This window comes from Lampris incognitus, chromosome 10 (assembly GCF_029633865.1).
Source record: "Lampris incognitus isolate fLamInc1 chromosome 10, fLamInc1.hap2, whole genome shotgun sequence".
NCBI classification, from domain to species: Eukaryota; Metazoa; Chordata; class Actinopteri; order Lampriformes; family Lampridae; genus Lampris; species Lampris incognitus.
This window is the reverse complement of record NC_079220.1, coordinates 56,718,875-56,746,248: the sequence shown is the minus strand read 5'-3', so window position 1 is coordinate 56,746,248 and position 27,374 is coordinate 56,718,875. Positions and strand designations below refer to the sequence as shown.

Sequence of the window (27,374 nt, the reverse complement as noted above, 5' to 3'; positions counted from 1 at the left end):
CTACACTGATGGTGGAGGCTGGTGAGCAGGGTGGCACCTTGCATGGTCGAGGTGCCACCCTGCTCATCAGGAACAGTTAGGGGTTTAGTGTCTTGCTCAAGGACACTTCGACACACTCTCTGGAGGGGCTGGGGATTGAGTTGAACCAGCAACCTTCCAATTACTAGACGACCCGCTCTACCTCCGGAGCCATGCCCCCCCCCCCCATGGTACCTAAAATCATCCTCTAGGAAAAACACAAAGACAATGTAGAATATTTTTCAAAGTTAATACAAATCAGGGTAGGGAAAAAAAAAAGAAATAGTAGCAAAGTAACTGTGATGGCCTGGCGGATAGGCTCCAGCATCCCATGACCCCAGTTGGGATAAGCGGCTTGGATACATGGATGTATTATAGTAGACCCATAATACATCCATGCTTGGATAATGGATGGATGGATGGATGGATGGATGGATATGGAAGTAACACAGCATAGACCAGCATGATGAGAGTGACCGTGAGACGAATCAGAAAGAGGAGGCGGCTCACGTGCATGACTGCATAGATGCATCCTAGACTCGGGTGTGAATATCTTCGAGAATCTTCTCGGCCAGTATTTAAGAGACCCTTGTGATGAAAGCTCATCTGCAAGCCTTTCATTCAAGACGGGTTTGAATGAAGGCAATATGTCATCCTGTCTGCAGGCTGCACAGTTCACGTGGGACCCTGAGACGGTGGGGATGATACACGGCTCCTTCTTCTGGGGCTACATCGTCACACAGATTCCGGGTGGCTTCATATGTCAAAAATTTGCAGCCAACAGGTGAACACATCCACACAATGTACATTTACATCTCACGTGTTTTCTTGATAAGTTCCAGTGCCCGTCACCTTGTTTACACGTGTGGTCACCTGATCACATACAGACCCGGGCACAACAACCCGCTTCCTTTTTCATGCATCAGAAAGCATCAACGATTACCGGGGAAGTTTTGAGAACTTGACTTTTGCTCTAAGTTATGCGAGCTTTTGGGAGGATATCAGCTGTGCATGGACTCCTTTTCTTAAAAACAGAGGATAAATTTCAGTAAAACCCCATCACATGTGATGCTGTTAAAACCAAACAGGCTGTTGAGCTTTACCTCTTCCCACATGCTCTGTGCCGTAGCGCACATATTCAGTTTGAGGTTGTCTTTGTTTTTCAGGGTGTTTGGATTTGCTATAGTGGCCACGTCCACCCTAAACATGCTGATCCCCTCTGCGGCTCGCTGCCATTACAGCTGTGTCATCCTGGTCAGGATATGCCAGGGCCTTGTGGAGGTACACGGCATTCCCCTTCCAGTCTGTGGGTGCAAGTGTGCACATGATGCATGCACGCCTGTCCTTTGTGTGTGCGGCGCTTGTGTCCATGGGTTTGTATGGATGAGATGTAAATCTGCCCTGTTTTAGCATGCCTCGTCACTGATCTGTGTGTGTGTGTGTATGTATGTGTGTGTGCGTTCGAACGTGTACAAGCATGCAAATGTGTAAGTGTGTGTTTTTGATGATGTGTCTTTGCTGACGGCTGTATTATCCTGCAGGGCGTATCATATCCCGCCTGCCATGGGATCTGGGCCAAGTGGGCTCCCCCTCTGGAGAGGAGTCGACTGGCTACAACAGCTTTTTGTGGTGAGTTGTTTTCATTATACTGTAGGTTTCTCTCTTACCAGTTTCCCTTCATTTGGCCAATTCACTTTCTTTTTATTTTTTTTAAAACATTTTCCCCCCTTTTTCTCCCCAATCGTATCCGGCCAATTACCCCACTCTTCCGAGATGTCCCGGTCTCTGCTCCACCTGCTCTGCTGATCCAGGGAGGGCTGCAGACTACCACATGCCTCCTCCCATACATGTGGAGTCACCAGCCGCTTCTTTTCACCTGACAGTGAGGAGTTTCACCAGGGGGATGTAGCGCGTGGGAGGATCACGCTATTCCCCCCAGTTCCCCCTCCCCGCCAACAGGTGTCTCAACCGACCAGAGGCAGTGCTAGTGCAGTGACCAGGACACATACCCACATCCGGCTTCCCACCCGCAGACACGGCCAATTGTGTCTGTAGGGACGCCCGACCAAGCCGGAGGTAACACGGGGATTCGAACTGGCGATCCCCGTGTTGGTTGGCAACGGAATACACCACCACGCCATCCATACTGGACAATTCACTTTTACATGCATTGGTCAAGTCAATTTGTGTGGGGACCCATCCCGCCCCCCCGGTCAAGTCAATTTGTGTGGGGACCAGGGACCCCCCCCCAAAAAAACCCCAAACAAAAACACACCTTAACCTCCGACATTTAGAAGAACATCATGCAGATGTACAGCATCTGTGTTGTGCAACCTGCAGCGTGTGACTTTGCTGGGATGCGATGTGAATGTAAATGTAATTAAATGTGGGATTTAAATCAAATGTCATACATGTTTCTCTCTGCGGTGTTTCGTGCTTTCTTAGGGTCGTATGCAGGAGCAGTGGTGGCCATGCCTTTAGCCGGGATTCTGGTGCAATACACTGGGTGGTCTTCTGTTTTCTACGTCTATGGTTAGTATACATAGTTAACCTGCCCAAACCTGCCTCTGACAAGACTCATGTTGTTTTGTACATTTCCTACCGCTCTGTTCAGAGTACAAGAAAGTCTTCAGGTGAGGGAAGTTCTTTGCGGTTGTCGTTGTCCTAATGAAGAGATGGCGTGACGTTTTAAATGACTCCACTTTAAAGTCCTCGTTAACCGGCATCACTGCTCTTTCACTACTGTTGAACCGCTTGATTTGTCACCTAGTTCCTCTCTTTCTGAACCTCATCTCAAACCTCAGTCTGCCAGTTTATTGCCTCTCTCTCTCTGCTGTACTTTCTCACTGTCTTTCCTTCACTCTTTCTCTCTCTCCTGCTTTCTCTTCTCTGTATCTCTCTCTGTCACTTGTTTTCTCTGTCTTCGTCCCCCAGGCAGCTTTGGGATATTCTGGTATTTCTTCTGGATTCTGGTGTCCTACGAGAGCCCGGCGGCCCATCCCACCATCACACCAGAGGAGAGGAAATACATTGAAGATGCAATTGGAGAGTCTGCATCGTTCCTCAATCCTCTCCAGGTGTGGCACTGCACAATGCTTGCATGTTATTTCAGCATCTCTGATATATTCTCTGCACCGTTGCACCTTATTACCTCTTATTTCACCTGTATATAGTCAACCATTGTGTATATATGTGAAGATTGTTGTGTCATAGTGTTGTTATTCTATGTTAAGTACACTGAGAGAGCCACGAAACCGGAGTCACATTCCACGTGTGCAAACCTACATGGCCAACAAACATGATTCTGATTCTGATTCTAAATTTTACACTCTAAATTTCATTAACGCAAACATACTTTCATGTACAAATACGATGTACACTTTGTTCATGTACATAGAGATACAAGCGTACCTATACATGCACATACCACCTCTGCCGCTGCAGCTCTTTATCCGTCTCATTGTGACCGATCGTTGGGCCATTCCTGCTGTGCAAGTGCTGTGACCGAATCCCAGTCACATCCTTTCCCTCTCCATGGCAGAAATTCAAAACCCCGTGGAGACACTTCTTCACCTCTATGCCGGTGTACGCCATCATTGTAGCCAACTTCTGCAGGAGCTGGACCTTTTACCTGCTGCTCATCAGCCAGCCAGCGTACTTCGAGGAAGTCTTTGGATTTGAGATCAGCAAGGTGAGGAAATGTGGCAGGCGCCTTGTCCTAACTGTTATTTACACAAGTTGATTCGACTGGCCATCGTTGTTGTTTCGCAGCAATGCTCCTCAAGGCTTTCACATTCACACTGCTCACATTTGCATCTTTGGGTATGTGGCGCTAAGCCATGTTCATGGGAGGAATCTGGGTGTGATCCTGGACGACCAACTGTCGTTTGCTGCAAACGCTGCATCGGTTGCTCGCTCCTGCAGATTTCTCCTCTATAACATTAGGAGGATTCGCCCATTCCTCACCGACGAGATGGCACAGGTGCTCATTCAGGCTCTGGTCATCTCCCGGCTGGACTACGGCAACTCCCTCCTTGCTGGCGCCCCGGCATCGGCCATCAGACCTCTGGAGCTTGTTCAGAAAGCTGCAGCTCGTCTGGTGTTCAACCGCCCTAAGTTCTCCCACACAACTCCCCTTCTCATGTCCCTACACTGGCTCCCAGTAGCTGCTCGCATCCAGTTTAAGACTCTGGTGCTAGCCTACAGGGCAGTGAAAGGAACAGCTCCTTCCTATCTCCAGGCCATGGTCAAGCCCTACACCCCCACCCGACCACTTCGCTCTGCTGCCTCAGGACGCCTGGTTACCCCGTCGCTCAGAGGCCCCTGCTGCCGATCGACCCGGTCACGGCTCTTTTCTGTCCTGGCCCCACAGTGGTGGAATGAACCCCCCACTGATGTCAGGACAACGGAGTTGCTGCCCATCTTTCAGCGCAGGTTGAAAACTCACCTCTTTAAGAACTACTACCCTGTTACTTGCTCTTAGCACTTAATTGTATTCACTCATTAAAAAAAAAAAAAGAAAATCTCTTTCTTGCACTTTTACTTTAGCACTGGCTTTGCTCTGAGATGCTTGTTTAGAGAGAAGATGCACTTATGACCTCTGATGACTAATAGTTCTCCTGATTTCCTACGTTAAATGATGCACTTATTGTAAGTCGCTTTGGATAAAAGCATCGGCTAAATGTAAAAGGGCATCAGTAGTGGTTAAGGAGTGGCAGAGATATTTGTACATTCACATCCCCTTCCCGCTCTTAACTGGAAGAGTCATTAATCTCAGGTTTCCAAACTGTATGTTTGCAGACGAAACCTCCTTTAGAAATCAACTTCTATGAGGGCGTTCCGTTGCCTACCAACACAGTGATTGCTGGTTCGAATCCCCGCGTTACCTCCGGCTTGGTCGGGCGTCCCCACAGACACAATTGGCCGTGTCTGCGGGTGGGAAGCCGCATGTGGGTATGTGACCTGGTCGCTGCACTAGCGCCGCTTCTGGTCGGTTTGGGCGCCTGTTCAGGGGGGAGGGGGAAATGGGGGGGATAGCCCTCTCACGTGCTACATCCCCCTGGTGAAACCCCTCACTGTCAGGTGAAAAGAAGCGGCTGGCAACTCCACATGTATGGGAGCAGGCATGTGGTAGACTGCAGCCTTTCCCGGATCGGCAGAGGGGGCGGCGCAGAGACCGGGGCAGCTCGGAAGAGTGGGGTAATTGGCCAAAGTACAATTGGGGAGAAAAAAAGACAGAAAAGAAACTTCTATCCAAAACCTTCTAGAGAACATTACTACAGTAAGCAACCCATGGGACCGTGCAGATTACAGTTTGGTTATGTTATCTTTGTTTCTGAACTGAATCTAACCATGGGGCCGGGGGTAAAATGACTTTCTGCCCCCTGCTTCTTTCATTTCAACATCATACCGTTATTCTGTTGCGCTCAGTTCAACTTAAAGAAAGGCGGTGACTCTAAAGGTGACCAGTACACAGGGTTTGGTGGACGTACCATATCGCTATTTAGGGTGAAAAAAAAAAACAGCTTTGGTTGTCCCAGTGAAAGAAGTCCTTCCCATCGTTCAGTCTTCTTTTCAGACCTCTGTGCAATGACTCTCTTAAATACTGGTTTGGAAAAGGTCCATCGCTCACCCTCTGTCTTTTTCTTCTCACTGGCAGGTGGGCATGGTTTCAGCTTTGCCCCATCTGGTGATGACCATCATTGTGCCCATAGGCGGCCAGCTGGCCGATTATCTGAGAACACACAACCTGATGTCCACCACCAACGTCAGGAAGCTCATGAACTGTGGAGGTGAGATGTTCACGTGTGGGGATGGTAGGAGCAGTGACGGGGGGGGGGGGGTGACACACAGGCTTCAGCTGGAATTAGGACAGCAGCTTGACTGCTGAAAATCATGGGAGCACAACAAAAACATCATTCAGATATTCACTTTTAGTTTGGTCGCGTTCACTCAATCATGTGACTCTTTTGGTGGGACTAGGTTTGGTTGTGTGATGTATATTTCTGTGTGTGTGTGTACAGAGAGGGAGTGAGAGCGAGACAGAGCAAGAGACAGAGAGCGAGAAACAGAGAGAGCAAGAGACAGAGAGAGCGACAGAGAGCGAGAGACAGAGAGAGAGAGAGAAAGCGTGCCAGAGAGAGAGAGACAGACAGACAGAGACAGAGAGAGACAGAGTGAAAGAGCACGAGAGAGACAGACAGACAGAGACAGAGAGAGACAGAGTGAAAGAGCACGAGAGAGACAGAGACAGAGAAAGTGAGAGACAGAGCGAGAGACAGAGAGAGAGAGAGAAAGCGTGCCAGAGAGAGAGACAGACAGACAAAGAGACAGAGAGAGACAGTGAAAGAGCACGAGAGACAGAGAGAGACAGAGACAGAGAAAGCGAGAGACAGAGCCAGAGAGCACCAGAGAGAGAGAGACCAAGAGAGAGCAAGAAAGAGAGAGAGAGACAGGCGGACAGAGAGAGAGTTCAGGGGGGAGGGGGAACTGGGGGGAATAGCGTGATCCTCCCACGCGCTACGTCCCCCCGGTGAAACTCCTCACTGTCAGGTGAAAAGAAGCGGCTGGTGACTCCACATGTATGGGAGGAGGCATGTGGTAGTCTGCAGCCCTCCTTGGATCAGCAGAGGGGGTGGAGCAGCGACCGGGACGGCTCGGAAGAGTGGGGTAATTGGCTGGATACAACTGGGGAGAAAGGGGAGGGGGGGATCCAACAGGAAAAAAAAAAGAGTTCTCCATCACACCAACAAAGTGAGTTGGAATTGATCTGAACCAAAGGCAGGGCTAGTAGGAGGTAGATATAAAGAGTGAGGTGCTTCTGCATTCTGTTTATGAGAGATTATCTGTGTGCATGTGTGTGTTGGTTTGTGAACAAGATGAGTGCTCTATGATGTAAGTGTGGACACCCTACAAATGTTTAAATGAAATGGCTCTGATTGTCTGGTGCTGGGAGGGAGCTGGCTTTTTGCCTGGCCTGGGCCACACTGCTGCAGCTGGATGCTTGCTTACTTAAGCATTACTCATATGCATCACTGGCATTTCTCTCATTATGGCTGTGGTGCAATCTAAATGGAGGCACTAACGCACTGCAAGTCATGTAGTTGAGCACCCGTTCACCCCTCAAATAGCCAACAACTGTATTTATCACATTCGCGTCCACATTTGAGCGCTAAATATTTGTCTTAACAGTAGCGCCAACATGAAATGGCTTCAGTAAGTGTTTTAAAAACTTATTTTTACAAAAACTTGAGTATTCCTAAAAGCAGTAAAAGTGCATGTGGCTAAACATATCCAGCACTATGATTCCTTTAATGGACAACTAACAGCATAAGCTGTTATGAATGAGCCCCATTGCTTGTCATGGTTGGGTACAAAATAAGAGCTATTCTTTTCTTTCCTGTAACTCCTTGTTTTTGACATGTTCTTTATGGCTGTGCCTCAGGTTTTGGAATGGAAGCCACTCTCTTACTTGTGGTGGGTTACTCTCACACAAAGGTGGTTGCCATTTCCTTCTTGGTCCTTGCGGTTGGTTTTAGTGGATTTGCTATCTCAGGTAAGGAATTTTGTTCATAAAGAGGGCCGACATTAAACGAATCCAAGCTACCATAACATCACCAACTTCATTCTACAGCAACATCCATTTTATACCAGAGAGTCGAGAAAGACTGTTTCTCAAATCAAATAATATTTCAATATTAAAGAAAGACCTTTTTAAGAATTTTTCGTCTGTATTTTGTTGCCCTTATTCTATAAGTCAAATCTACATGACAAAAAAAAAGAAGCTTGATTAGAGTGATGGTGAGGATGGACTTGCCCTCTCGCCATCATTATCTACAGAAGTGCAATATGAATCATGGTCATGCTGATGCTGAGTTTTGTGTCCTCATCAAAGGCACCACAGTTCAAAACGTCACTAAATGGTTTATTGTCCCAAAACTAACTATTTACAAAACAGATGCAAAACCCTGAAATAATTTAATTAAAGGGCTATTTGCATTATTTGATTATTTTCTTTCCCATAGGGTTCAATGTCAACCATTTGGACATCGCCCCCCGCTATGCCAGCATATTGATGGGCATCTCCAATGGAGTAGGAACTTTATCTGGGATGGTGTGCCCTCTCATAGTTGGAGCCATGACTAAACACAAGGTATATCCTCTCACTTCTTTTTATGGTACGTCCATTCACTTCTGTGGTCTGATGAGCCACCTGGAGCTACTGCTCCTGGTAGGGTTACCCATGGCAGTAAGGTCAAAGGGGAAGGTACAGACAAAGAGATCCAAAACAATTCCTGAACAGTGCACCGGGCGGAAGATGGTGACTGCTTTTCCAATTATCCAAACTGCCCAGTGCCCCACAACCCTTAAACGGGTACAATTAATGAATAATAGTAGTAGTAGTAGTAGTAGTGTGTGTGTATACACACACACACAGCAAAACATGAATGACAAATGAAATAACATGTATTAGCAAAATATGAATATTATCTGAAAAATATTCCCATCTTTGCTCTTTCTTGCTCTTAATTTTTTCACTCCTTGCAGACACGTGAAGAGTGGCAGTATGTCTTCCTCATTGCTTCTGTTGTTCACTACGGGGGAGTGATTTTCTACGGTATGTCATTCTGCACTCCAGTTGTTACATCTAAATCACATTTCCTTCTGTTTGACCAGCGCAGAACATGTATTTCTGTTTGACCAGCGCAGAACATGTATTTAATTTGTCAAATCATGGTGGCCCTATAATGCTGAATTGATTACAGGTTAGATTTTTTTGCACATTTGTGTTCTGTCTTCTTCTTCTGTCTATTTCTTTTCAAGTTCATCTTGGAGCGCTTACCACCATATCTTCAAAAAACAAAAACAAATGGCACTAGGGAATAGCTTGAGCACCACTCTGCCTATGTCCTGGGCTACAAAGTCCTCACTTGTTCTTACTTCTTTGTGAACACCCTGCCATGTTTGCAGACTTGGCTTTCTTTTAATCTTTTTCAAAAATTGCAACCTCCAAAAACACTTGACCCTCTGAGGGTACAGTGTACTGGTATCATCTCCGCATGTCCAAAAAAGTGACACAGAAAGGCAAATAACTGACGGTGTTTGAATAATGCTTTGGTAATCATTTCAAGTTCAAGATGTTCAAGTTGTTTTACTTGTCAAATGCACAAAAAAATAGCGTGGCAAGCACTGCTGGCAATGAAACTTCTATAGGCATAAGTTCAGCCTCGAAAAAACTAAAGAATAGGACATGACAGATTAAGTTGAAACTAAAAACATCTGAAAATTAAGAAAAAAAATATAAAATTACAATATTTACAGTCCAGCCTGAGAAATTAAAACTAAAACAGCTAAAAAAACAGACAAAAAGTAAGTTAAACTTCACAGTGTAGTTTGATGCAGTATTTGATGCAAAGCACATCACACAGGGTCCATGTAAACCCAGTACTCTAACTATTTTAAATTGGTTAAGGAAGCTACATAAACCTTCTCTAAAGTCTCAGTGTTTTGAAAAGCGAGTCCTCAGAAGGTCTTCTGAAGCCCCCAGAAGGTCTCATGAAGCCCTCAGAAGGTCTCATGCCTCTTAGCTACCAGAGACATGCATTTATTGTGTATTTTTCCCTTATTAGGACTCTTTGCGTCGGGAGAAAAGCAGCCATGGGCAGACATAGAGGACACCAGTGAAGAGAAGTGTGGCATCATCGATGAGGATGAACTGGCCAATGAGACAGAGGAGCTCTACCATGGAGGCGGGCAGTACGGGACGATGAGCCAACCAGTAGCTGGCTCCAACGGGGAAGGAGCTGGAGGAGGGGGAGCTGGGGCTGGTTGGGTGACGGACTGGGATAAATCAGAGGAATATGTGCAGCCACCGGGATACAACTCTTACATGTATGGGGGAGAAAAGGAGAAGGAGCTGACATAAAGAATTGAGTTGCAAGTGAAAGTAAAATGAGTTGGTAAGACGGGTTGATTCGGTCTGGGAAGATAGTGTATGTAATGGTCAACGCAATACTGAATGCAGCTGCAGTGTACTTTTTTACAGTATTGACAATATCATGTGGGAGATGGGATGCATCTGATTCATTCTAGTGTGTATGTGTGTGTGCGTGTTAGTGTGTGTGTAGGGTGGTTAATGTACATAAAATTTATATACAAACTGCGCTCATCTAACAGGGTTCCTTCCTGCTCCTGAGCCCATTGCAGTTGCACAATGGTCATGTTTTCATGGGAGGCACATAACTGGGAGAGTCTCTGTTGTACGAGTGGCTGTGCCTGCATCTGTGTGCGGTCAAGAAACTCTCTCAGGCCATTGGCGTTATATTACATTTCATTTTAATTGTAAGCTGCATACTTTCCTTCTGTGGTTCATTTGAGCACTCCAGGGGCCTCTGGTATAAAATGGAAAGGGTATATAACAAGCTAAACATACACACACATCTATAATATTATTTGAATTATAAAGAAATCGACACAAATAAACTAAAAGCTAATGCCTTTCTTAGTCAGGCCCCTTGTGGACAAACTAGTTGTCTAGAATGTGGTGGGATGCTGCATCCAGTTTCTTTTTGGGGCTATGTGTAATTTCCACCTGAGTGCTGACCTGTGTTCTTAAGCAATGTGAATAACAACATCAAAATAGCACATTTTCAGTTGCCATTATGCATCAGCTTGGTGCCATCAGGGCATCATGGTATGCTAGGGACTGGTGACTGGGGGAATGAAGGGCACAAGTGTTTTTACTTTGCTCTTATTTTTACTTTTTTTTTAATCACTGCTGTTCAGCAACAACAGTCAGCAGTCATGTCTGAGGAAATATTACACGAAGCCCCTTTAACCACAGCATGGCTGATGCTGTGCCGCCCCTGTCTTGTCCACAGCATGCACTGTCCAAGCATGTCTTTATGTGATAGTGTGTACAGGCTGATGTAGTCCACAAACCCATCATGTTTCTGTCATTAGCGACTCCTTTTTTAACCGTTAAGTCAGGAAAGAGAAAGGTGCTTCAGTATTGTATCAGTGTGCTTGTCTTGCTACGGTGTTATAATCCCCGTGTTTTGGACCATTTGCCAAAATCACTGAATCAACTTGATAAACTGATAAAAAAAAATAATTATGAATGCTTCTTGTAAATGTAAGGCTGTAAGTCTTGTGTGATATCAGTCTAATTCACAGAGTGTATAAGCGTGTGTGCGTGTTGGGCAGGGGTATGATTAGCGTGCGTGCATGTTGGGGAGGGGTATGAAGAGCGTGCGTGCATGTTGGGGAGGGGTATGATGAGCGTGTGTGCATGTTGAGGGGGGGTATGATGAGCGTGTGTGCATGTTGAGGGGGGGTATGATGAGCGTGTGTGCATGTTGAGATGGGGTATGATGAGCGTGTGTGCATGTTGAGGCAGGGGTATGATGAGCGTGTGTGCATGTTGGGGAGGGGTATGATGAGCGTGTGTGCATGTTGGGGAGGGGTATGAAGAGCGTGCGTGCATGTTGGGGAGGGGTATGATGAGTGTGTGTGCATGTTGGGGAGGGGTATGATGAACGTGTGTGCATGTTGGGGAGGGGTATGAAGAGCGTGCGTGCATGTTGGGGAGGGGTATGATGAGCATGTGTGCCTGTTGGGGATGTGCTCATGAATGTGCAGGGGTGCATGCTCAAACATGCACACAAAGGTGCACGTGGTGTCTAGCTCAACCTCACCTGGGTATGACCGAACTAGGTCACGTCCAGCCAGGCCTATGGGTCACAAAGCACATGTCGTGAGTAACCGTCTGACAGTTGTGACTTTCCATTTGGTGTGTGCAACCCCACTGCAGGGGCGAGACCAGAGCGACACGTCGAGAGCGATAGTTGCTCAGCTGCTGAGGCGTTATATAGCATGGAGTAATAATAGTAGTGCATATGTTATTCCCAGGCCAAGCAGCTCTTGCTGCCTGTCTGTTTCTGCCTTTCCTGTGTTTCTGACTGTTTGCCTCACCCTCTCCTTCTGTCTTACTCCCTGTACGTAACATGACTCCCCCCCTCGCTCTCTCTGTCTCTGTCTGTCTGTGTCTGTCTCTTTCTCTCTCTGTCTCTGTCTCTCTCTGTCTCGTCCTTCTGGATCTCTGGCTCTCAGTCTGTGCTGTTGTCTTTAATGCCTGATTTTCAGTCGTGTATGAGTCGGTGGGTCAGCGGTTGAGTATGTGTGTTGTTGTGTGGGTGCAGGTGCTGAAACATTGTTCGGTGAGCATGTTTTAATGGTAGGTCAAAGATCACAGTGGTGCAGTACCCCCATCACGCTCTTAGTTTCACTTAAACACACACACACATATACACACACATATGTATGTATATGCGCACACATACAGTGCATCCGGAAAGTATTCACACCCCTTCACTTTCCCCACATTTTGTTATGTTACAGCCTTATTCCAAAATGGATTAAATTCCTTTTTTTTCTCATCAATCTACACACAATACCCCATAATGACAAAGTGAAAAAGGTTTTGTAGAAATTTTTGCGAATGTATTAAAAATAAAAAGCTGAAATATTGCATGTACATAAGTATTCACACCCTTTGCTATGACACTCAAAATTGAGCTCAGGTTCATCCTGTTTCCACTGATCATCCTTGAGATGTTTCTACATCTTGATTGGAGTCCACCTCTAGTAAATTCAATTGATTGGACATGATTTGGAAAGGCACACACCTGTCTATATAAGGTCTCACTGTTGACAGTGCATGTCAGAGCAGAAACCAAGCCATGAAGTCAAAGGAATTGTCTGTGGACCTCCAAGACAGGATTGTATCGAGGCACAGATCTGGGGAAGGGCACAAAAAAATGTCTACAGCTTTGAAGGTCCCGAAGAGCACCGTGGTCTCCATCATTCGTAAATGGAAGAAGTTTGGATCCACCAGGACTCTTCCTAGAGCTGGCCGCCCAGCCAAACTGAGCAATCGGGGGGGAAGGGTCTTGGTCAGGGAGGTGACCAAAAACCCGATGGTCACTCTGACAGAGCTCCAGCGTTCCTCTGCGGAGATGGGAGAACCTTCCAGAAGGACAACCATCTCTGCAGCACTCTACCAATCAGGCCTTTATGGTAGAGTGGCCAGACGGAAGCCTCTGCTCAGTAAAAGGCACAAGACAGCCCGCTTGGAGTTTGCCAGAAAGCACCTAAAGGACTCAGACCCTGAGAAACAAGATTCTCTGGTCTGATGAAACCAAGATTGAACTCTTTGGCCTGAATGCCAAACGTCACGTCTGGAGGAAACCAGGCACCTCTCATCACCTTGCTAATACCATCCCTACAGTGAAGGATGGTGGCAGCATCATGCTGTGGGGATGTTTTTCAGCGGCAGGAACTGGGAGACTAGTCAGGATCGAGGGAAAGATGAATGGAGCAAAGTACAGAGAGATCCTTGATGAAAACCTGCTCCAGAGCGCTCAGGACCTCAGACTGGGGCGAAGGTTTACCTTTCAACACGACAACGACCCTAAGCACACAGCCAAGACAACGAAGGAGTGGCTTCGGGACAAGTCTGTGAATGTCCTTGAGTGGCCCAGCCAGAGCCCAGACTTGAACCCCATTGACATCTCTGGAAAGACTTGAAAATAGCTGTGCAGCGACGCTCCCCATCTAACCTTACAGAGCTCGAGAGGATCTGCAGAGAAGAATGGGAGAAATACCCCAAATATAGGTGTGCCGAGCTTGTCGCTTCATACCCAAGAAGACTTGAGGCTGTAATCGCTGCCAAGGGTGCCTCAACCAAGTACTGAGTAAAAGGTGTGAATACTTATGTACATGCAATATTTCAGTTTTTTATTTTTAATAAATTTGCAAAAATGTCTACAAAACCTTTTTCACTTTGTCATTATGGGGTATTGTGTGTAGATTGATGAGAAAAAAAGGACTTTAATCCATTTTGGAATAAGGCTGTAACATAACAAAATGTGGGGAAAGTGAAGGACTGTGAATACTTTCCGGATGCACTGTATGTGTGTATATACACATATATGTATACCGATCCATTTCTATACAGACAGACATACATACATACATACATACATACATACATACATACATACATACATACATACATACATACATACATACATCCTCTTTGTATATATACGTGTATATATGCATATATGTATGTATACACATATGTATACAAATACATACATACATACATACATACACACATATATACATGTATACATACATATGTATGTATACACATATATACACATATACATATACTATGTGGGTATACATATATGCACACATACACACAGGAGGAAGTAGCTGAGGTGTAACTTTGTGAGTGTGTGTGTGTGTGAGAGAGTGTGTGTGTGTGTGTGTGAATAAACTATGTGTCAGACACAGTTTGTTGTTTTGAAATGAGAGCATGTGTAAATTGGTGTATATGTGAGGATGTGTAATTCCATGTCGCACATTCTGGTTTGTAACTGGAGCACAAATGAGTTGTGGAGAAAAACACAATGGTTGGCTTGGTGACAGAGGCCATGATTGTTTAAGCAGCTGAGGAAAACTAGAACCATGTTGATTTCGAGTGAGAAAATATATGAGGAAAATATGAATGACAAAGATATGTATGACTACATCTGTGAACATGTTTTTTAAGTGTTGTTGTACTGTTGTATTTTCCATGTTTTTCTTTCGTCTCAGTTTATTGCTGTTCCAGTGTTCTCTTCCTCTAACCCTAACAAAATGTATTATTACTTATGGGGAATCAGTTGAAAAAAAAAAGGATATAGATATTTAAGCCAAAAAAATACAATGATTCTATGTATAAAAGCTGTATATGTGAGATATCCTCGTGTATAATAAAATTTGAATAATTGTGAATTCAAAATCATGTCATTTGAGTAAAGTCATGTCATATCATTAGGATTTATCACCAATAGAGCATGATTACACATAACTTAGAATTCTTTACATCATCAGCACAATGACACAATGTCTCTCCCTCGCTCTCTCTCGCTCTCTCTCTCCTGGCCCCTCTCTCTCTCTCTCCTGGCCTCTTGCTCTCTCTCCCTCCTGCCCCCCCCCCCCCTCCCTCCTCGCTCTCTCTCTCTCTCCTGCCCCCCCCCCTCTATCTTATGACAGATGGATACAGGATTATCTTGGTGATTTTAGGCAAAGATTAGATAAAGCAGCAGATGCACTCAGTGGGAGAGAGAAGGAAAGAGAGGGAGAGAGAGGGAGGGAGAGGGAGAGAGAGAGAGAGAGAGAGAGGGAGAGAGAGGGAGAGAAAGAGAGGGGAACATGAGAGGGAAGAACATGAACGTCACAGACGAGGGAAGTAGGGACAACAGGCCAAAGGATTCACAGAGAAAAGGGCATAATGCCCATTGTGTGTGTGTGTGTGTGTGTGTTTCCTGTCCAGTGCAATTAAAGCAAGACTTCGTTGTTACTGATGAAGACGTACTTGAATTTCACCTTCAACTTGATATCAATCCATGTTCAAAACCTGAACAAAATCGCCGCAGCATTGTTCACAAAATCAGAGCGGTCATAGTGTGAAGAAACCAACACAACAACTACACATGTGGAGATCCTTATCAGGATTTTAACAGATGTGTGGAACTGGAATACACTATATACTCTAACCTAGGGCTAATTTTGTGAAACGTTACCCCACAAGTTACCCCACAAGCTCACAATATAAATTTAGTTTTCCTCTCATGCATTAATTGTTTGGCCACCATATAAACTTTAAATGGATTTAGTCGATTTCTTGTTGACATTTTCATGTTCAGAATGCATATTTGTCAACAATGTCACAATAACAGCCTTTTCCCCCCATTACTGGCTTTTTATTGCAAAGAGAGTAAAACCAGGGAACATTTGTTGGCTAAACTGTTCACTCACGATTTCTCGAGGAGAAAAAGATGGCAGCGTAGAGGGCGGACGCAGTGAAACCAGCTCCTATTCTAATTCCTTTATTTTAACCCCTTTCTGTGCAACGCAAGTACCAAAACAACTACTGCTGGTGCCTTTCATCACAATTCAACACCATTATATTGGATGTGTCCCCGAATAAAGCTGAAGCAGCGACAATGGAAGACAAAAGCAGAAAGACAAACACTCCGAGCATGGCTAGCGCTAGCATTAGCCTGACCAAAGCTAACGCCGAAGCCCCATCAACATGATTTCTTTAGGAATGGGACAAAGCGGTCAACAAAATTCAAACCTTGTTGGACCACAAGTTGAATGTTCTATCTGAGTCGGTGGAAAACACGTGTCAGCGACAATCGTGCACAACGTGTTAAAGTGATCGAAGACAAGCAGGAGAGCTACACGGAAAGCCTCAACTTCGTACGCCAAGATCTCGATGACTACAAAACAAAAACAAAAAACAAAAAAACAAACAGATGGAGAAATTGATGATCTAAAAGAAAAGCTTGATGATTTGGGGGAAAAAAGGCAAGAAGGCAAAATTTAAGGCTGGTTGGCTTTCCAGAAGGAGTTGAGGGGGAAAATGCAATCGCCTTCCTACAAGAATGGCTTCCAAAAATACTAGGCCTAGAGACCGGGGACTCAATCGAGACAGAGCGGGCTCACCGTACACCCCAGCAGCATCCCGATGAAGGCGGCTGACCCCGCGCCCTGGTGATCCATCTGCTTTGCTTTACAGACGTGATGAAAATCCTTGAAAGAAAAAAAAAATCACTCATGTATGGTAACTCCGATGTTATGATATTCAGAGATATGTCCACTGTTCTCTACAAGAAGAGGAAGGCCTTCACACCAATAAAGAAAAAGCTGCACGACAAGAACATTTCCTTCAGGCTACTTCATCCTACTAACCTGGTCATGGATCTACCGGAAGGCAGATGCACCTTTTCCTCTCCGGTGTCGGCAGAGCATTACTTGGGGAAACACCATTCGGATTGTATTCCCTAGTGCCATTTGTTTTTGTTTTATGAAGATATGGTGGTAAGCACTCCAAGATGAACTTGAAAAGAAATAGACAGAGGAAGAAGACAGAACACAAATAACATGACATTAAAGCTTGACCTGCTTTAAACACAGTGCTATGACTAAATTTGCATAGAAAACATATTTACATACAGCACATATGTTGGATAAAACACCCAAACATAACTAGTCAGCTCGACTTGCAGTAGCCTAAACCTACCACTAATAGCCTACTTTCCAGACAATGGCTCCACTGACACCGGTGAAGTGCCAGCTATATTCTAACTATATAACTTAAAAAGACTGAATATGGCTTCATCTGAATACACCATACACCAATTATATCAGGTCGACTGAAGTAAAACACAAATTCTTTCAAGAAAAAACGTTATCGTCCCCCTTTCACATCTCTGCTAAAAACCACCATCCCCCATTCACGAGAGCTAGCTAGAGCTAGCTAGCTAGATATGGTGGTAAGAGATATGGTGGTATGGCGGTAAGCTAGCTAGACGAGAGCTAGCTAGCTAGATGAGAGCTAGCTAGCTAGATATGGTGGTAAGAGATATGGTGGTATGGCGGTAAGCTAGCTAGACGAGAGCTAGCTAGCGAGATATGGTGGTAAGAGATATGGTGGTATGGCGGTAAGCTAGCTAGACGAGAGCTAGCTAGCGAGATATGGTGGTAAGAGATATGGTGGTATGGCGGTAAGCTAGCTAGACGAGAGCTAGCTAGCTAGATATGGTGGTAAGAGATATGGTGGTATGGCGGTAAGCTAGCTAGACGAGCGCTAGCTAGCTAGCTAGACGAGCGCTAGCAACAACGATCACTCACCAAGACAAATCTGACACACAACGTGCATCACATGATTCACAGGACATTTCGCGGAGGACACTGATCATATCTAGCAGATGACGTAGTTTATTCTATTATTTCACGAGACAGATAGACTTTTCGAAGTGAAATGTGACTCTAGCGTGGGGATGCGTCTGGATTGTTTTCCCGGGAAAGAACCGAACTCTTTTACAGCACCGGAAGCGAAGACGTGCGTTGTCACCTCGCAACTTATTCAAGGAGTCTTCTGCTAATATGTTGGTGCCAGATACCGCAGACCACCTTCCGAGGTCTTGTGGGGTCCACGGGTCGGAGCCGTTTCGGCAGCACGAGGGGGACTCACACAATGTTGGTGGTTTTAATGTTTTGGCCGATCGGTGTTCGCGTCATTAAATGCGTATTCCGCACGAGTCATGTACACATGACATTAAACAGAATCACACACGACATTAATCCCGTTATCTAGTTTTAATCGCACAACATTCAACAAGGACCAAAGAAAACAAACATACCAAACACAGTCTCCATGTTAATTCGTTTATCAAGCAGGTCAACAGCAGACAGGGCGACCTACTCAAAAGGCCGGCATACTCTTCAGCCAATCAGACGCGAATGCGCGCTCTCGGACACGTCACTCCTGTACTGTATTTTGATTGGTCGAAACGGAGAACAGGTCATCACGTTTTGGGCGTGGCTCATCTTCGAGATTCGGGTGGTCAAGCCTTGCCTCCTTTTAACCACTCCCAGGGACGGACCCAGCCGTGTTTACGATTGGACGCCTTCCGCATTTAGAAGGCGGGAACTTCACCGCGATTGAAACCCGAAAGTCTATCGCGATTGGATCGTCACAACGTCCGTCTCACGTGCCGCCGTTTCATTGGTCGGCCGTCGAGCCGCAGGCGCCGTGAAAGCCTTCCACAGAATGGGACTACACTGGGCTTCCACCGACTCGTACGATCTAAATTATTTATAACCGGTCGTTATTTTTCAGCCGATACTTTACAAGCAGACGGTTTATCGTTTTTACGCACGCCCGCCCTTACGAAAGCCGGTTCCCGGCTGACTTCCGAGCGCTTCTTGAAACTGTTGTGAACAAGGAAATCGTTTCGGGCTATGTAGCAAGCTAACTCATCTCATTTTGCCATTGGAAAGTTCGGTTCACTTTTTTTTTTACCGTTAACCGAAAGGAAGCAACACAAAGGTAAGCTCGTTACCCAGCTTGCTGGCTTTTATTCCGAGCGATGACGTGCGTTCATTCATTTAGGCGAGGACGTGGTACAGCTAACGGTTAGTAACCTTAAATCTGGGTCACTCTCCAGTCAGGCCATGTCAGTCAACGTTATGGGGGGGTGGAGGTGGGGGGGTGACACACGGTAGCTGCAGCTTCGCCTCGGACGTTGTTTCCCAAGTTAGGCAGTTTTACAAACTACAGATGCTACACAAGTGAATAACGCGTGGTTGACGCCCAATTCTTGCAGTAATGACCGAGTACAAACTTGTGGTGGTCGGAGCAGGAGGTGTTGGGAAGAGCGCCCTGACCATCCAGCTCATCCAGAATCACTTCGTTGACGAGTATGATCCCACTATCGAGGTGAGAAACGTCCCCGGGCCGCCTTCTTCTGCGCTACACGATGTGTATCTCTCCTTTTGTGGCTTTTAGGTTTAGCCTGCACTTTCGTCGAGCACTCTGGTTTACTTGTTGAATACTCGGTAATTACAAAGTGACTGTGCAGTGCATAAAAACAGTGTCTCCCCGCCTGCCGCCCAGTGACTGCTGGGATAGGCTCCAGCATCCATCCCCGAGACCCCCGAGAGCAGTGTTTGGATAATGGGTGGATGGATAAATGAATTACCTACTGCTTTAGCTCTTAGGATGGGTGCTGACCCAAAGTTATGGAAAAGTTTACCAAAAAAGTGTGTGTGTAATGCAATGCAGACTTCTTAACCAAACCTATGTCCATGGCTCATATAAACCCTTTCTCTGTATTTGTACTTGATAGGCTGGCCACTTAGTTGGTCCAATGGCTTCATTAGGCCATTTTATTGCGTATTAAAGCTGCTCCAAGGGGTTTTTCTACAGATTATTAATCAATTTAATTTTGATGTCTCTTTATGACTGACAAATGAAACCATCAGATTAGATATTGCTGTTTCCAAATGCTTGTTTCTGTGTCAAATTCCAATGATTCAGTCCACAGACGAGACACATAGCTACAATTATAGCCGCATTACCTCATCTTATATCTTGCCAACACCATATTTTTCATAACACTGCCACATCTCTCATTCTTTTCTTCAAAAAAGACACACACTAAGTCATTGCAACAAGAAACAATGCTTATGCAAAATGAAGTCTTCCCTCACCAAAACCACAACTGCATTTGTCTGCAGGGGTGTGCAGTCAACTAATATTCAAAACTTGCAGCAGCTTTTTTTTCTTTTTAAATTGTGTTTATCTTTGGAATCATCAGTGTCTTGACATTTCGTGTCAAATGCAATGTGCAGTGCTTGCAGTAGAGTGAATTGTAAGTGTTATTTGTAGGATTCCTATAGGAAACAAGTGGTGATTGATGGGGAGACGTGCCTCTTGGACATACTGGACACTGCAGGTCAGGAGGAGTACAGCGCCATGAGGGACCAGTACATGAGAACAGGAGAGGGCTTTCTCTGTGTTTTTGCCATCAACAACAGCAAGTCCTTTGAGGATGTCCATCTTTACAGGTAGGAGGTAGCCAAGTTCCATTTAGTGCCCTCCCTCTTAGACACATCTGGCGTTTGAAAGGAAGTTGGAGAACTCCAGTAAAACACTATCCATCTAAATTAGGATCACACTTTTGATTTTAGTTTGACTGGTACTCCCGCTGTCTATCAGGCTGGCCACCACATGATGCAAGTGAGGGACTGGGGAAACATTTGTATTTTAAAATCCTTGTTATCTGGGCGTCTGAGTGGCATGGCGGTCAACTCCGTTGCCTACCAACATTAAGATCAACAATTTGAATCCCTGTGTTACCTTCGGCTTGGTCGGGCGTCCCTACAAACATAATTGGCCATGTCTGCAATTGGGAAGCCGGATGTGGGTATGTGTCCTGGTCGCTGCACTAGTGCCTCCTCTGGTCGGTCGGGACGCCTGTTCGGAAGGGAGGGAATAGTGTGATCCTCTCACGGGCTACTTGCATCTGGTGAAACTCCTCACTGTCAGGTGAAAAGAAACGGCTGGCGACTCCACATGTATCGGAGGAGGTATGTGGCAGTCTGCAATCCTCCCCGGATCAGAAGAGGGGGGTGGAGCAGCAACTGGGATGGCTCGGAAGAGTGGGGTAGTTGGCCAAGTACAATTGGGTAGGGGTGGGATCCTCATCTAAAATTTTGAACTTGTCACTTTAACCAGTTGGCTTGTGTACAATTAATGAGGTGGCCTATCTCCTCTCCTGTTTTTTTTTTTTTTTGTGCGATTGTTCGAAATTTGCTCCAAAGTAGCAATGAGCCAAATCAGTAAGACCTCTGTCACAACTACCTTTTCTGCCAGATTTATTCTGGTCTGATTCACCTGTGGCTAAAGGGTTGTCAACGATTTCAATATAAACTGTTTGAGATTCAATTTTCTAGGAGTGTAAGTGATGCTGCAAAATCAGATCAGTCATCATCTTTGATTCAAATTAGATTTACCCACTGAGAACAGAACCAATGACGTCATTACTTCTAGTTATATATAAAGACGGGGTTCACTCAATCATTAAGCTTGAACCTAAGCATAAAGTTCAAAGAAAGGGTGCTTGCTTCGTAAATTATTTGCTCCAGGCACTTGTAACAAGTCTCTTATCACTCATCCCAATAGCAAAAGATTGCAAAAAGAACAATCAAAGTGTGCAAATCTTCTGCTTTCAGAATAAGTCAAACCTGTCAACACTTCCATGCTGCTGCTTTGAATTACAAACCTGTCACCAATTTTTGGCGTTTGATGAGCATGAGCTCGGACCCATGTTTCTGGTTTCTGAGGTGCTGTTGGCTGTTTTACTTCCACAGAGAGCAGATCAACAGAGTGAAGGACAGTGACAGCGTTCCCATGGTGCTCGTTGGGAACAAGAGTGACCTTGGTTCTCGGAGCGTTGAGACACGGCAGGCGCAAGAGCTAGCACGCAGCTATGGAGTGCCCTTTGTGGAGACATCTGCTAAAACCAGACAGGTAGCTGACCAGTTTTTTATTAAAAAGGGCAGCAAAATAACTGAGGTGGCCATCTTGAGTGAAATGCAGTTTAAATTGCAAGTTTTTCTTTAGTCTGCGACCCTAGTTATGGCTTTCTCAGCAGAAACATTGGTTTTATTACTAAATTATCATTATTGCTCTTCCAATATTGCCGAATTTGTTATAAACACTAGTGCATTGCCCGTTTGGGTGTACTCCCCCTCCAACCACAATGTGGGCTGCAGTGGCAGAGACCGCTGTTCATGCGGTCGCGCCGGTTAAGATGTTTCTGTATGTGTATGTCTTGTCTTTTGATTTTCGTGACAACTGCTCATCCAAACAACTTCAGACTCAACACTGCTTTTCCTTGGGTCCTCAGCAATACACATACCAAGTGTGATGTCCATCGACAGGACAGACAGACAGACAGATTCCTTCCATTTTAGTTAGGTAAAATGACAGCACTAGCCCAGGAACCAGAGGAATTCGCAAATCCTAATTAGTCTGGCTCTTCTCAGTTCATTTTCAATTTCCATGGGGCGTTACCAGAGAGTGCAGCCCAAAATGCCTCTGGACGCAATGGGATAGATGTACAACCAGTCAGAGCAACGAACGTGTGACGTAGCACTTACACGTTTAAGAAGAAAGAAAGAAAGCCATTTTATTTTTGTCATTATACAGGTTACAACGAATGTGTTCTCTGCATGTAATCATTCTATTGTACAGGAGCAGTGGGCAGCTGCACCACGCGGACCAATTCCAGTTCTTCTTTCCATTGCCTTGCTCAGGGGCACGGACCTAACATGCATGTGTAACGTGCACGGATAAATAGCCTCGCAGTACGTTATACATGCCTTTTTGCTGGTGGGAGGAAACCAGAGCACCCGGAGGAAACCCAGTTAGACACAGGGAGAACATGCAAACTCCACACAGAGGATAACCTACGACGGCCTGGGGTTCGAACCCAGGACCTTCTTGCTGAGAGGCAACAGTGCTAACCACTGGGCCACCATGCAGCCCAAATCCTACCGGAAGTACAGCAAACACATCTTTCTTATCAGCGGAAGCTTTTAAATGCAGTTGTTTGTTATTCTTTTAGAGAAAATATACTGTCCAGTTCGTTTAATACTGTAGCAATTCAACAGTCTGTTCCAAATCAGTGGCAGCAGCCGGTACTCCTCTGTACGTCAGCGTTATTTTTCCCCCCACCTGCATTCTGTGAAGACCCACCCCTACTCTGGCTCTGAATGGCTAACTTCATCCTTAACCCCACCCTAACCTTAACCAACCTAACCAGTGGAGGCAGCGAGCAGGTCGGAGGCAGAGTTACTGGAATGCAGGGGGGATAAGGCTGTCCGTCATCATGTCAAACTCGCCCCATATTAGATACAGTTGCGACTGGACCGACCCAGGGCATGTCGGCTGGAAATCTGTCTGACTGGGAGGGTGGCAGGGCGTATATGCCAGAGCAAATGTAGAACACGAACTTGCAGATTCATCTGGTTCCCAAGCTAGGACAATACCACCATGCTCAGACTGTGCTGATGTACAGATCAGCACTGTTTGGGAGAAACACCTGCAGTTCAACAAACAAACGATTCTCGCTTTGAAATGGAACAAAAGTTGTTTTTTTTTAATCTCTTTACTCAGTCTTTCTATAACATAAACCCACCAATATTTCTTTCAGGGTGTGGAGGAAGCCTTTTACTCACTAGTCCGGGAGATCAGAAGATATAAGGAGACCAATCGCAGCAATAAGAAGAGCAAGAAGAGTACTCAGAGACGCTGCACAATATTATAGCGATATATACAAATGCCAACATCCCCCACAGCTCGTTTTCCTCACCCATGCTGCACCTTCTCCATCACACTGGAGATGGCCAGCACTACTTTGGACAGGGAAGTAGTCATGGTAAATACACTTAAAACATTTTGTTATAGCTTTCATTTTTTTTATTGCTGATGCAATTTCCCCACATACTCATTCAGTGAGCAGTGTCCATACAATGCTGTGAATTCAAATGTTAAAAAAAAAAAATCTGTCTCAACAATGAGAAACTATATTAAGAGGGTATTTTGGTTGATTTTAATTGCATTCAGCACTTGTATATACTTTTTGTGTGTATGAAAGAATTTTGACCACGAACCTAAATGACATTCACCACGACATAGGATTCTACGTTACTATTCCCCGTGCTTTTGTAGTAGACACCTTGTTTGAATGGAAGAGGAAAGATTGGGTGGGTGACAGTGGGTGTTTTACTGAGCAACATTAAGTTTTGATTTGGGTGGTTCCAACTACAGTTATTTCATTGGGACAAATGATACTACCAGTAAGCTCAAAATGAACTTGCATCCTCACAAAAAACAAAAACAAAAAACCCAAAACATTTAGACTTGCTACTAACACAGAACACTTTCTGTGTACACTTAAGCCCGATTTACACTTGCCATAAAATGCAGCTTAAGCCAGATGGTATCAGAATCTGACTGAAAAAATTGCATTTGCAATTGTTCTCAAAAACAAAAACATCTGCAGTGGTGGATCATGATAGTGGTGTCATTGCACTCCCTCAGCAGTTTCCGACAAGATTATGAAAATCAGCTCAAAGTAAAACTATGCACCATTTTTCTTCTGACATTACTGAAGTAGAGATAGTGTATGTGGTTTGGAGAAGTCGGTCCATTTACACTTTGCAAACTTGCAGCCACAGCTTATCTTGGGGGGGGAGGGGGCAGAAGTGATTTCAGCAACTGGTAACAAGCTGTCTCCGCTGTGTCTCAGTGGATTTACACCAAGGACTTTATCATCACCAGAGGTGCATTTTAATGGCAGATGTAAATCCCTTAGACTTTTACCCTGATCACAACATAATGGCCAAGACATGCTAATCTTACGTTCAGCCTCAACAGCAATCTGAGGGCCTGCTTTGCAGCATAGAAACCAAACTGGAACGACAAGTGTCGACTAAAGAGATGGCTCACTTTGCTTACCACAATTTGAGAACTTCTGCTGACTTGTGGTTGCCTAGTCTATGAGGACCAATACTGTACTTTGCCCTTTCAAGGCTCAAGGGTTATACAGTCCATATTTGTACAATTACTTAAAGCTGCAGTACAACACTTTGGAGGTGAAATTAAGTCTGCAATAGCTCGGGTGCATAAAACAAACCAATATTAAAATTATGTTTTGTTTTTTTTAAATACTGGTAATATTCATCTGTCAGCACTGTAGGCATGCAAGAAACATCACAGGTACAAAGGTAGTCTCTAGCCTCAAACGTGCTGCATTCTCCCAGGCTCAGGTATTTGTTAAGCAGTTTTTTTTTTGTTTTTACCACCTAAGAATTTTGGATACTCAAAACATGGGCTTGCAGTTTTTAAGATTAAACTCAGGAATATGATGTTTTATCAGGAACCGAGGATTAACCGCTGAAGGGATGTGGGATTAGTGATGATCATCTGATACGTCATTACAACACACCCCAAGAGTGAAAGATCGTTGTTTCCATTTTCTTCGCACAGTACTTTCACTTCAGAATCCACCTTTACTAAATGTTCCTTCTTTCAGTCTAGCTACTGAAGGTTATACAGGACAAAGTCGCCATGTCTGAACCCTGTGGAAGATACACACCCTCCCTAGCATGAAGTACCACCAATACTTTAACATGCAATGTGTAAAAATTATCCTCCTGAAAGTTTCAACATACTACATTCAAATCGCACTGAAACCAAACAATAAAATGTGTTAAATGCAATGTTTACTGTGTGCATTAATATTTCAAGATGCAAAAAGACATGCCCACCCACTGAAACTTGTGACCTGAGCCTTGTCAAAAACATTGCTGGCATGACAATCTACTGTGACTTATTGGCAACAAAAAAATTGCTTAAACAAAAATAGCTATGATGCTGTAATCAGGTGTAGTTTTGAAACAACAAACATCTAATCTCAACCAAAACATAGTAGCTAATGTTTAGAATAAAATGCCTCACTCCCTGGGTAGTACAGGTATTTTTTTTTACCTCGACACTGACAAAGGGTAGAAAACCCAGGTTTTTTCATTAAACCGATGTCGGGCGCAAAACACTACTGGAAATGTTCACATACTGCCACAGCTATACAGTATACTACATCTGCCCTCGTACAAGCAAGCACTCCCAAACAAACACACAACGACTGAAACCATGTTCATTCTGCAGGATCATAGAAATGTTCTTCTGGCAGTTGTAATTATAGTGCAGCTTAAATGTCTTCCCAGGCAAAAATGAATTCAGTGAGCAAACTCTAAAGTGTTTGTAAAAACTGCAGACGGCTTCCCCCATCCATCCATTATCCAAACCACGTATGCTACTCAGGGTTGCGGGGATGCTGGAGCCTCAAATCAATGACATTTAACAGACCGGGATAAAGTTGGTTTTAGTTTGGATATTGGACATTCGAGGGTATTTAAGGGACCGTTTTCAAAAACTTCAATAGCTTCCCATATGAACGTCCATCTCATAAAAACCGAGTGTTTTAGAAAGTGCACAACAGGAGGGTCAATTTGCAGCAATGACATTTTTGAAATGTTTTGTTATTTTTCATAAATGTTTATATTCCAAAAAAAAAATAAATTCAATAGCATCCTGTATAAAGGGCTTACTTATATTACAAAACCAAGTGTGTTAGAAAGTGTACACCAGGATGGTCAATCTAAGGCAATTACATTTTTGGAAAAAAAAAAGTTGCTGAATTTTCATTATTTTTTATATTACAACAATAGCTTACAAAATAGGGTGCCCTGTACTATTGGTGCTTGGCCCCCTAATACCAAGTCACGTCAATTTTATTTGTATAGCTCAAACCTCAGGGGAGAGCAACAGAGGAGGGATCTCTCTCCCAAGATGGACAGACGTGCCATGGATGTGTGTACAAAATAAAACAGAACTTACGGAATACAACATTTAAATAGGATAGAAGAAACCAATCCGGACATTTACCAGCCAATGGTGCAACCAGTCCAGCTTGATGCGCCAGTGTACTCTGACTGGATCACTCCTAAGGATCACAGTGCACGCCTAGGGATCAGAGGGGACACTGCAAGGCCGTCAGTCGCCACTGATCATCCAACAGTCATCCACATGGGCCTGTCTTTACCCACTGTTGCCGAACAACATTCACTCACCGGCCCAACCACGGTTGATTTGACCCCTGCCCCAGCAATATCACCAATGACCCCTCCACCCGATCTTCTGTCAACCATGGCTGTGCACTGAACCCCTGCTAAGTTGCCAAGATACGGTGGTGAAATGCCATGGGAGCCCTATCTGGCCCAGGTGTGGCTTGCAGCATGGTACAACTAATGGGGAAGCAAGGAGGTTGCTGTTTACCTGGCTCTGGAAGGGAAAGCGTTGCAGGTACTGCTTGACCTCA

General features: G+C 44.8%; 2 protein-coding genes across 2 annotated transcripts in view; both read left to right on the top strand.

Annotated features, from left to right (window-relative positions):
• slc17a7a (solute carrier family 17 member 7a) overlaps positions 1 to 9,943 on the top strand; it is a 37,107-nt gene extending 27,164 nt beyond the window's left edge. Inside the window, exons 3-13 of the mRNA XM_056288628.1 lie at positions 684 to 802; positions 1,185 to 1,299; positions 1,560 to 1,647; positions 2,464 to 2,550; positions 2,953 to 3,095; positions 3,560 to 3,709; positions 5,678 to 5,810; positions 7,463 to 7,573; positions 8,043 to 8,170; positions 8,566 to 8,635; positions 9,648 to 9,943. Coding sequence (XP_056144603.1) covers positions 684 to 802; positions 1,185 to 1,299; positions 1,560 to 1,647; positions 2,464 to 2,550; positions 2,953 to 3,095; positions 3,560 to 3,709; positions 5,678 to 5,810; positions 7,463 to 7,573; positions 8,043 to 8,170; positions 8,566 to 8,635; positions 9,648 to 9,943 — 1,440 coding nt within the window. The remainder of the gene's footprint in view (positions 1 to 683; positions 803 to 1,184; positions 1,300 to 1,559; positions 1,648 to 2,463; positions 2,551 to 2,952; positions 3,096 to 3,559; positions 3,710 to 5,677; positions 5,811 to 7,462; positions 7,574 to 8,042; positions 8,171 to 8,565; positions 8,636 to 9,647) is intronic.
• An 8,742-nt stretch (positions 9,944 to 18,685) lies between these two features.
• On the top strand, positions 18,686 to 26,764 carry zgc:55558 (GTPase KRas). Its single transcript, XM_056288635.1, has 5 exons — positions 18,686 to 18,973; positions 19,251 to 19,363; positions 20,315 to 20,493; positions 21,799 to 21,958; positions 23,646 to 26,764. Exons 2-5 carry the CDS (start codon positions 19,253 to 19,255, stop codon positions 23,757 to 23,759), a joined length of 564 nt encoding a protein of 187 aa, XP_056144610.1. The 5' UTR covers positions 18,686 to 18,973; positions 19,251 to 19,252; the 3' UTR covers positions 23,760 to 26,764.
• Positions 26,765 to 27,374: the final 610 nt, after the last annotated feature.

Excerpts from the sequence above, each read along its gene's own strand:
- zgc:55558 (XM_056288635.1), top strand. The coding sequence starts at position 19,253 with ATGACCGAGTACAAACTTGTGGTGGTCGGAGCAGGAGGTGTTGGGAAG. Across the intron at positions 20,494-21,798 it reads GAGGATGTCCATCTTTACAG|AGAGCAGATCAACAGAGTGA; the intron begins GTAGGAGGTAGC and ends TTACTTCCACAG. Across the intron at positions 21,959-23,645 it reads CATCTGCTAAAACCAGACAG|GGTGTGGAGGAAGCCTTTTA; the intron begins GTAGCTGACCAG and ends TATTTCTTTCAG.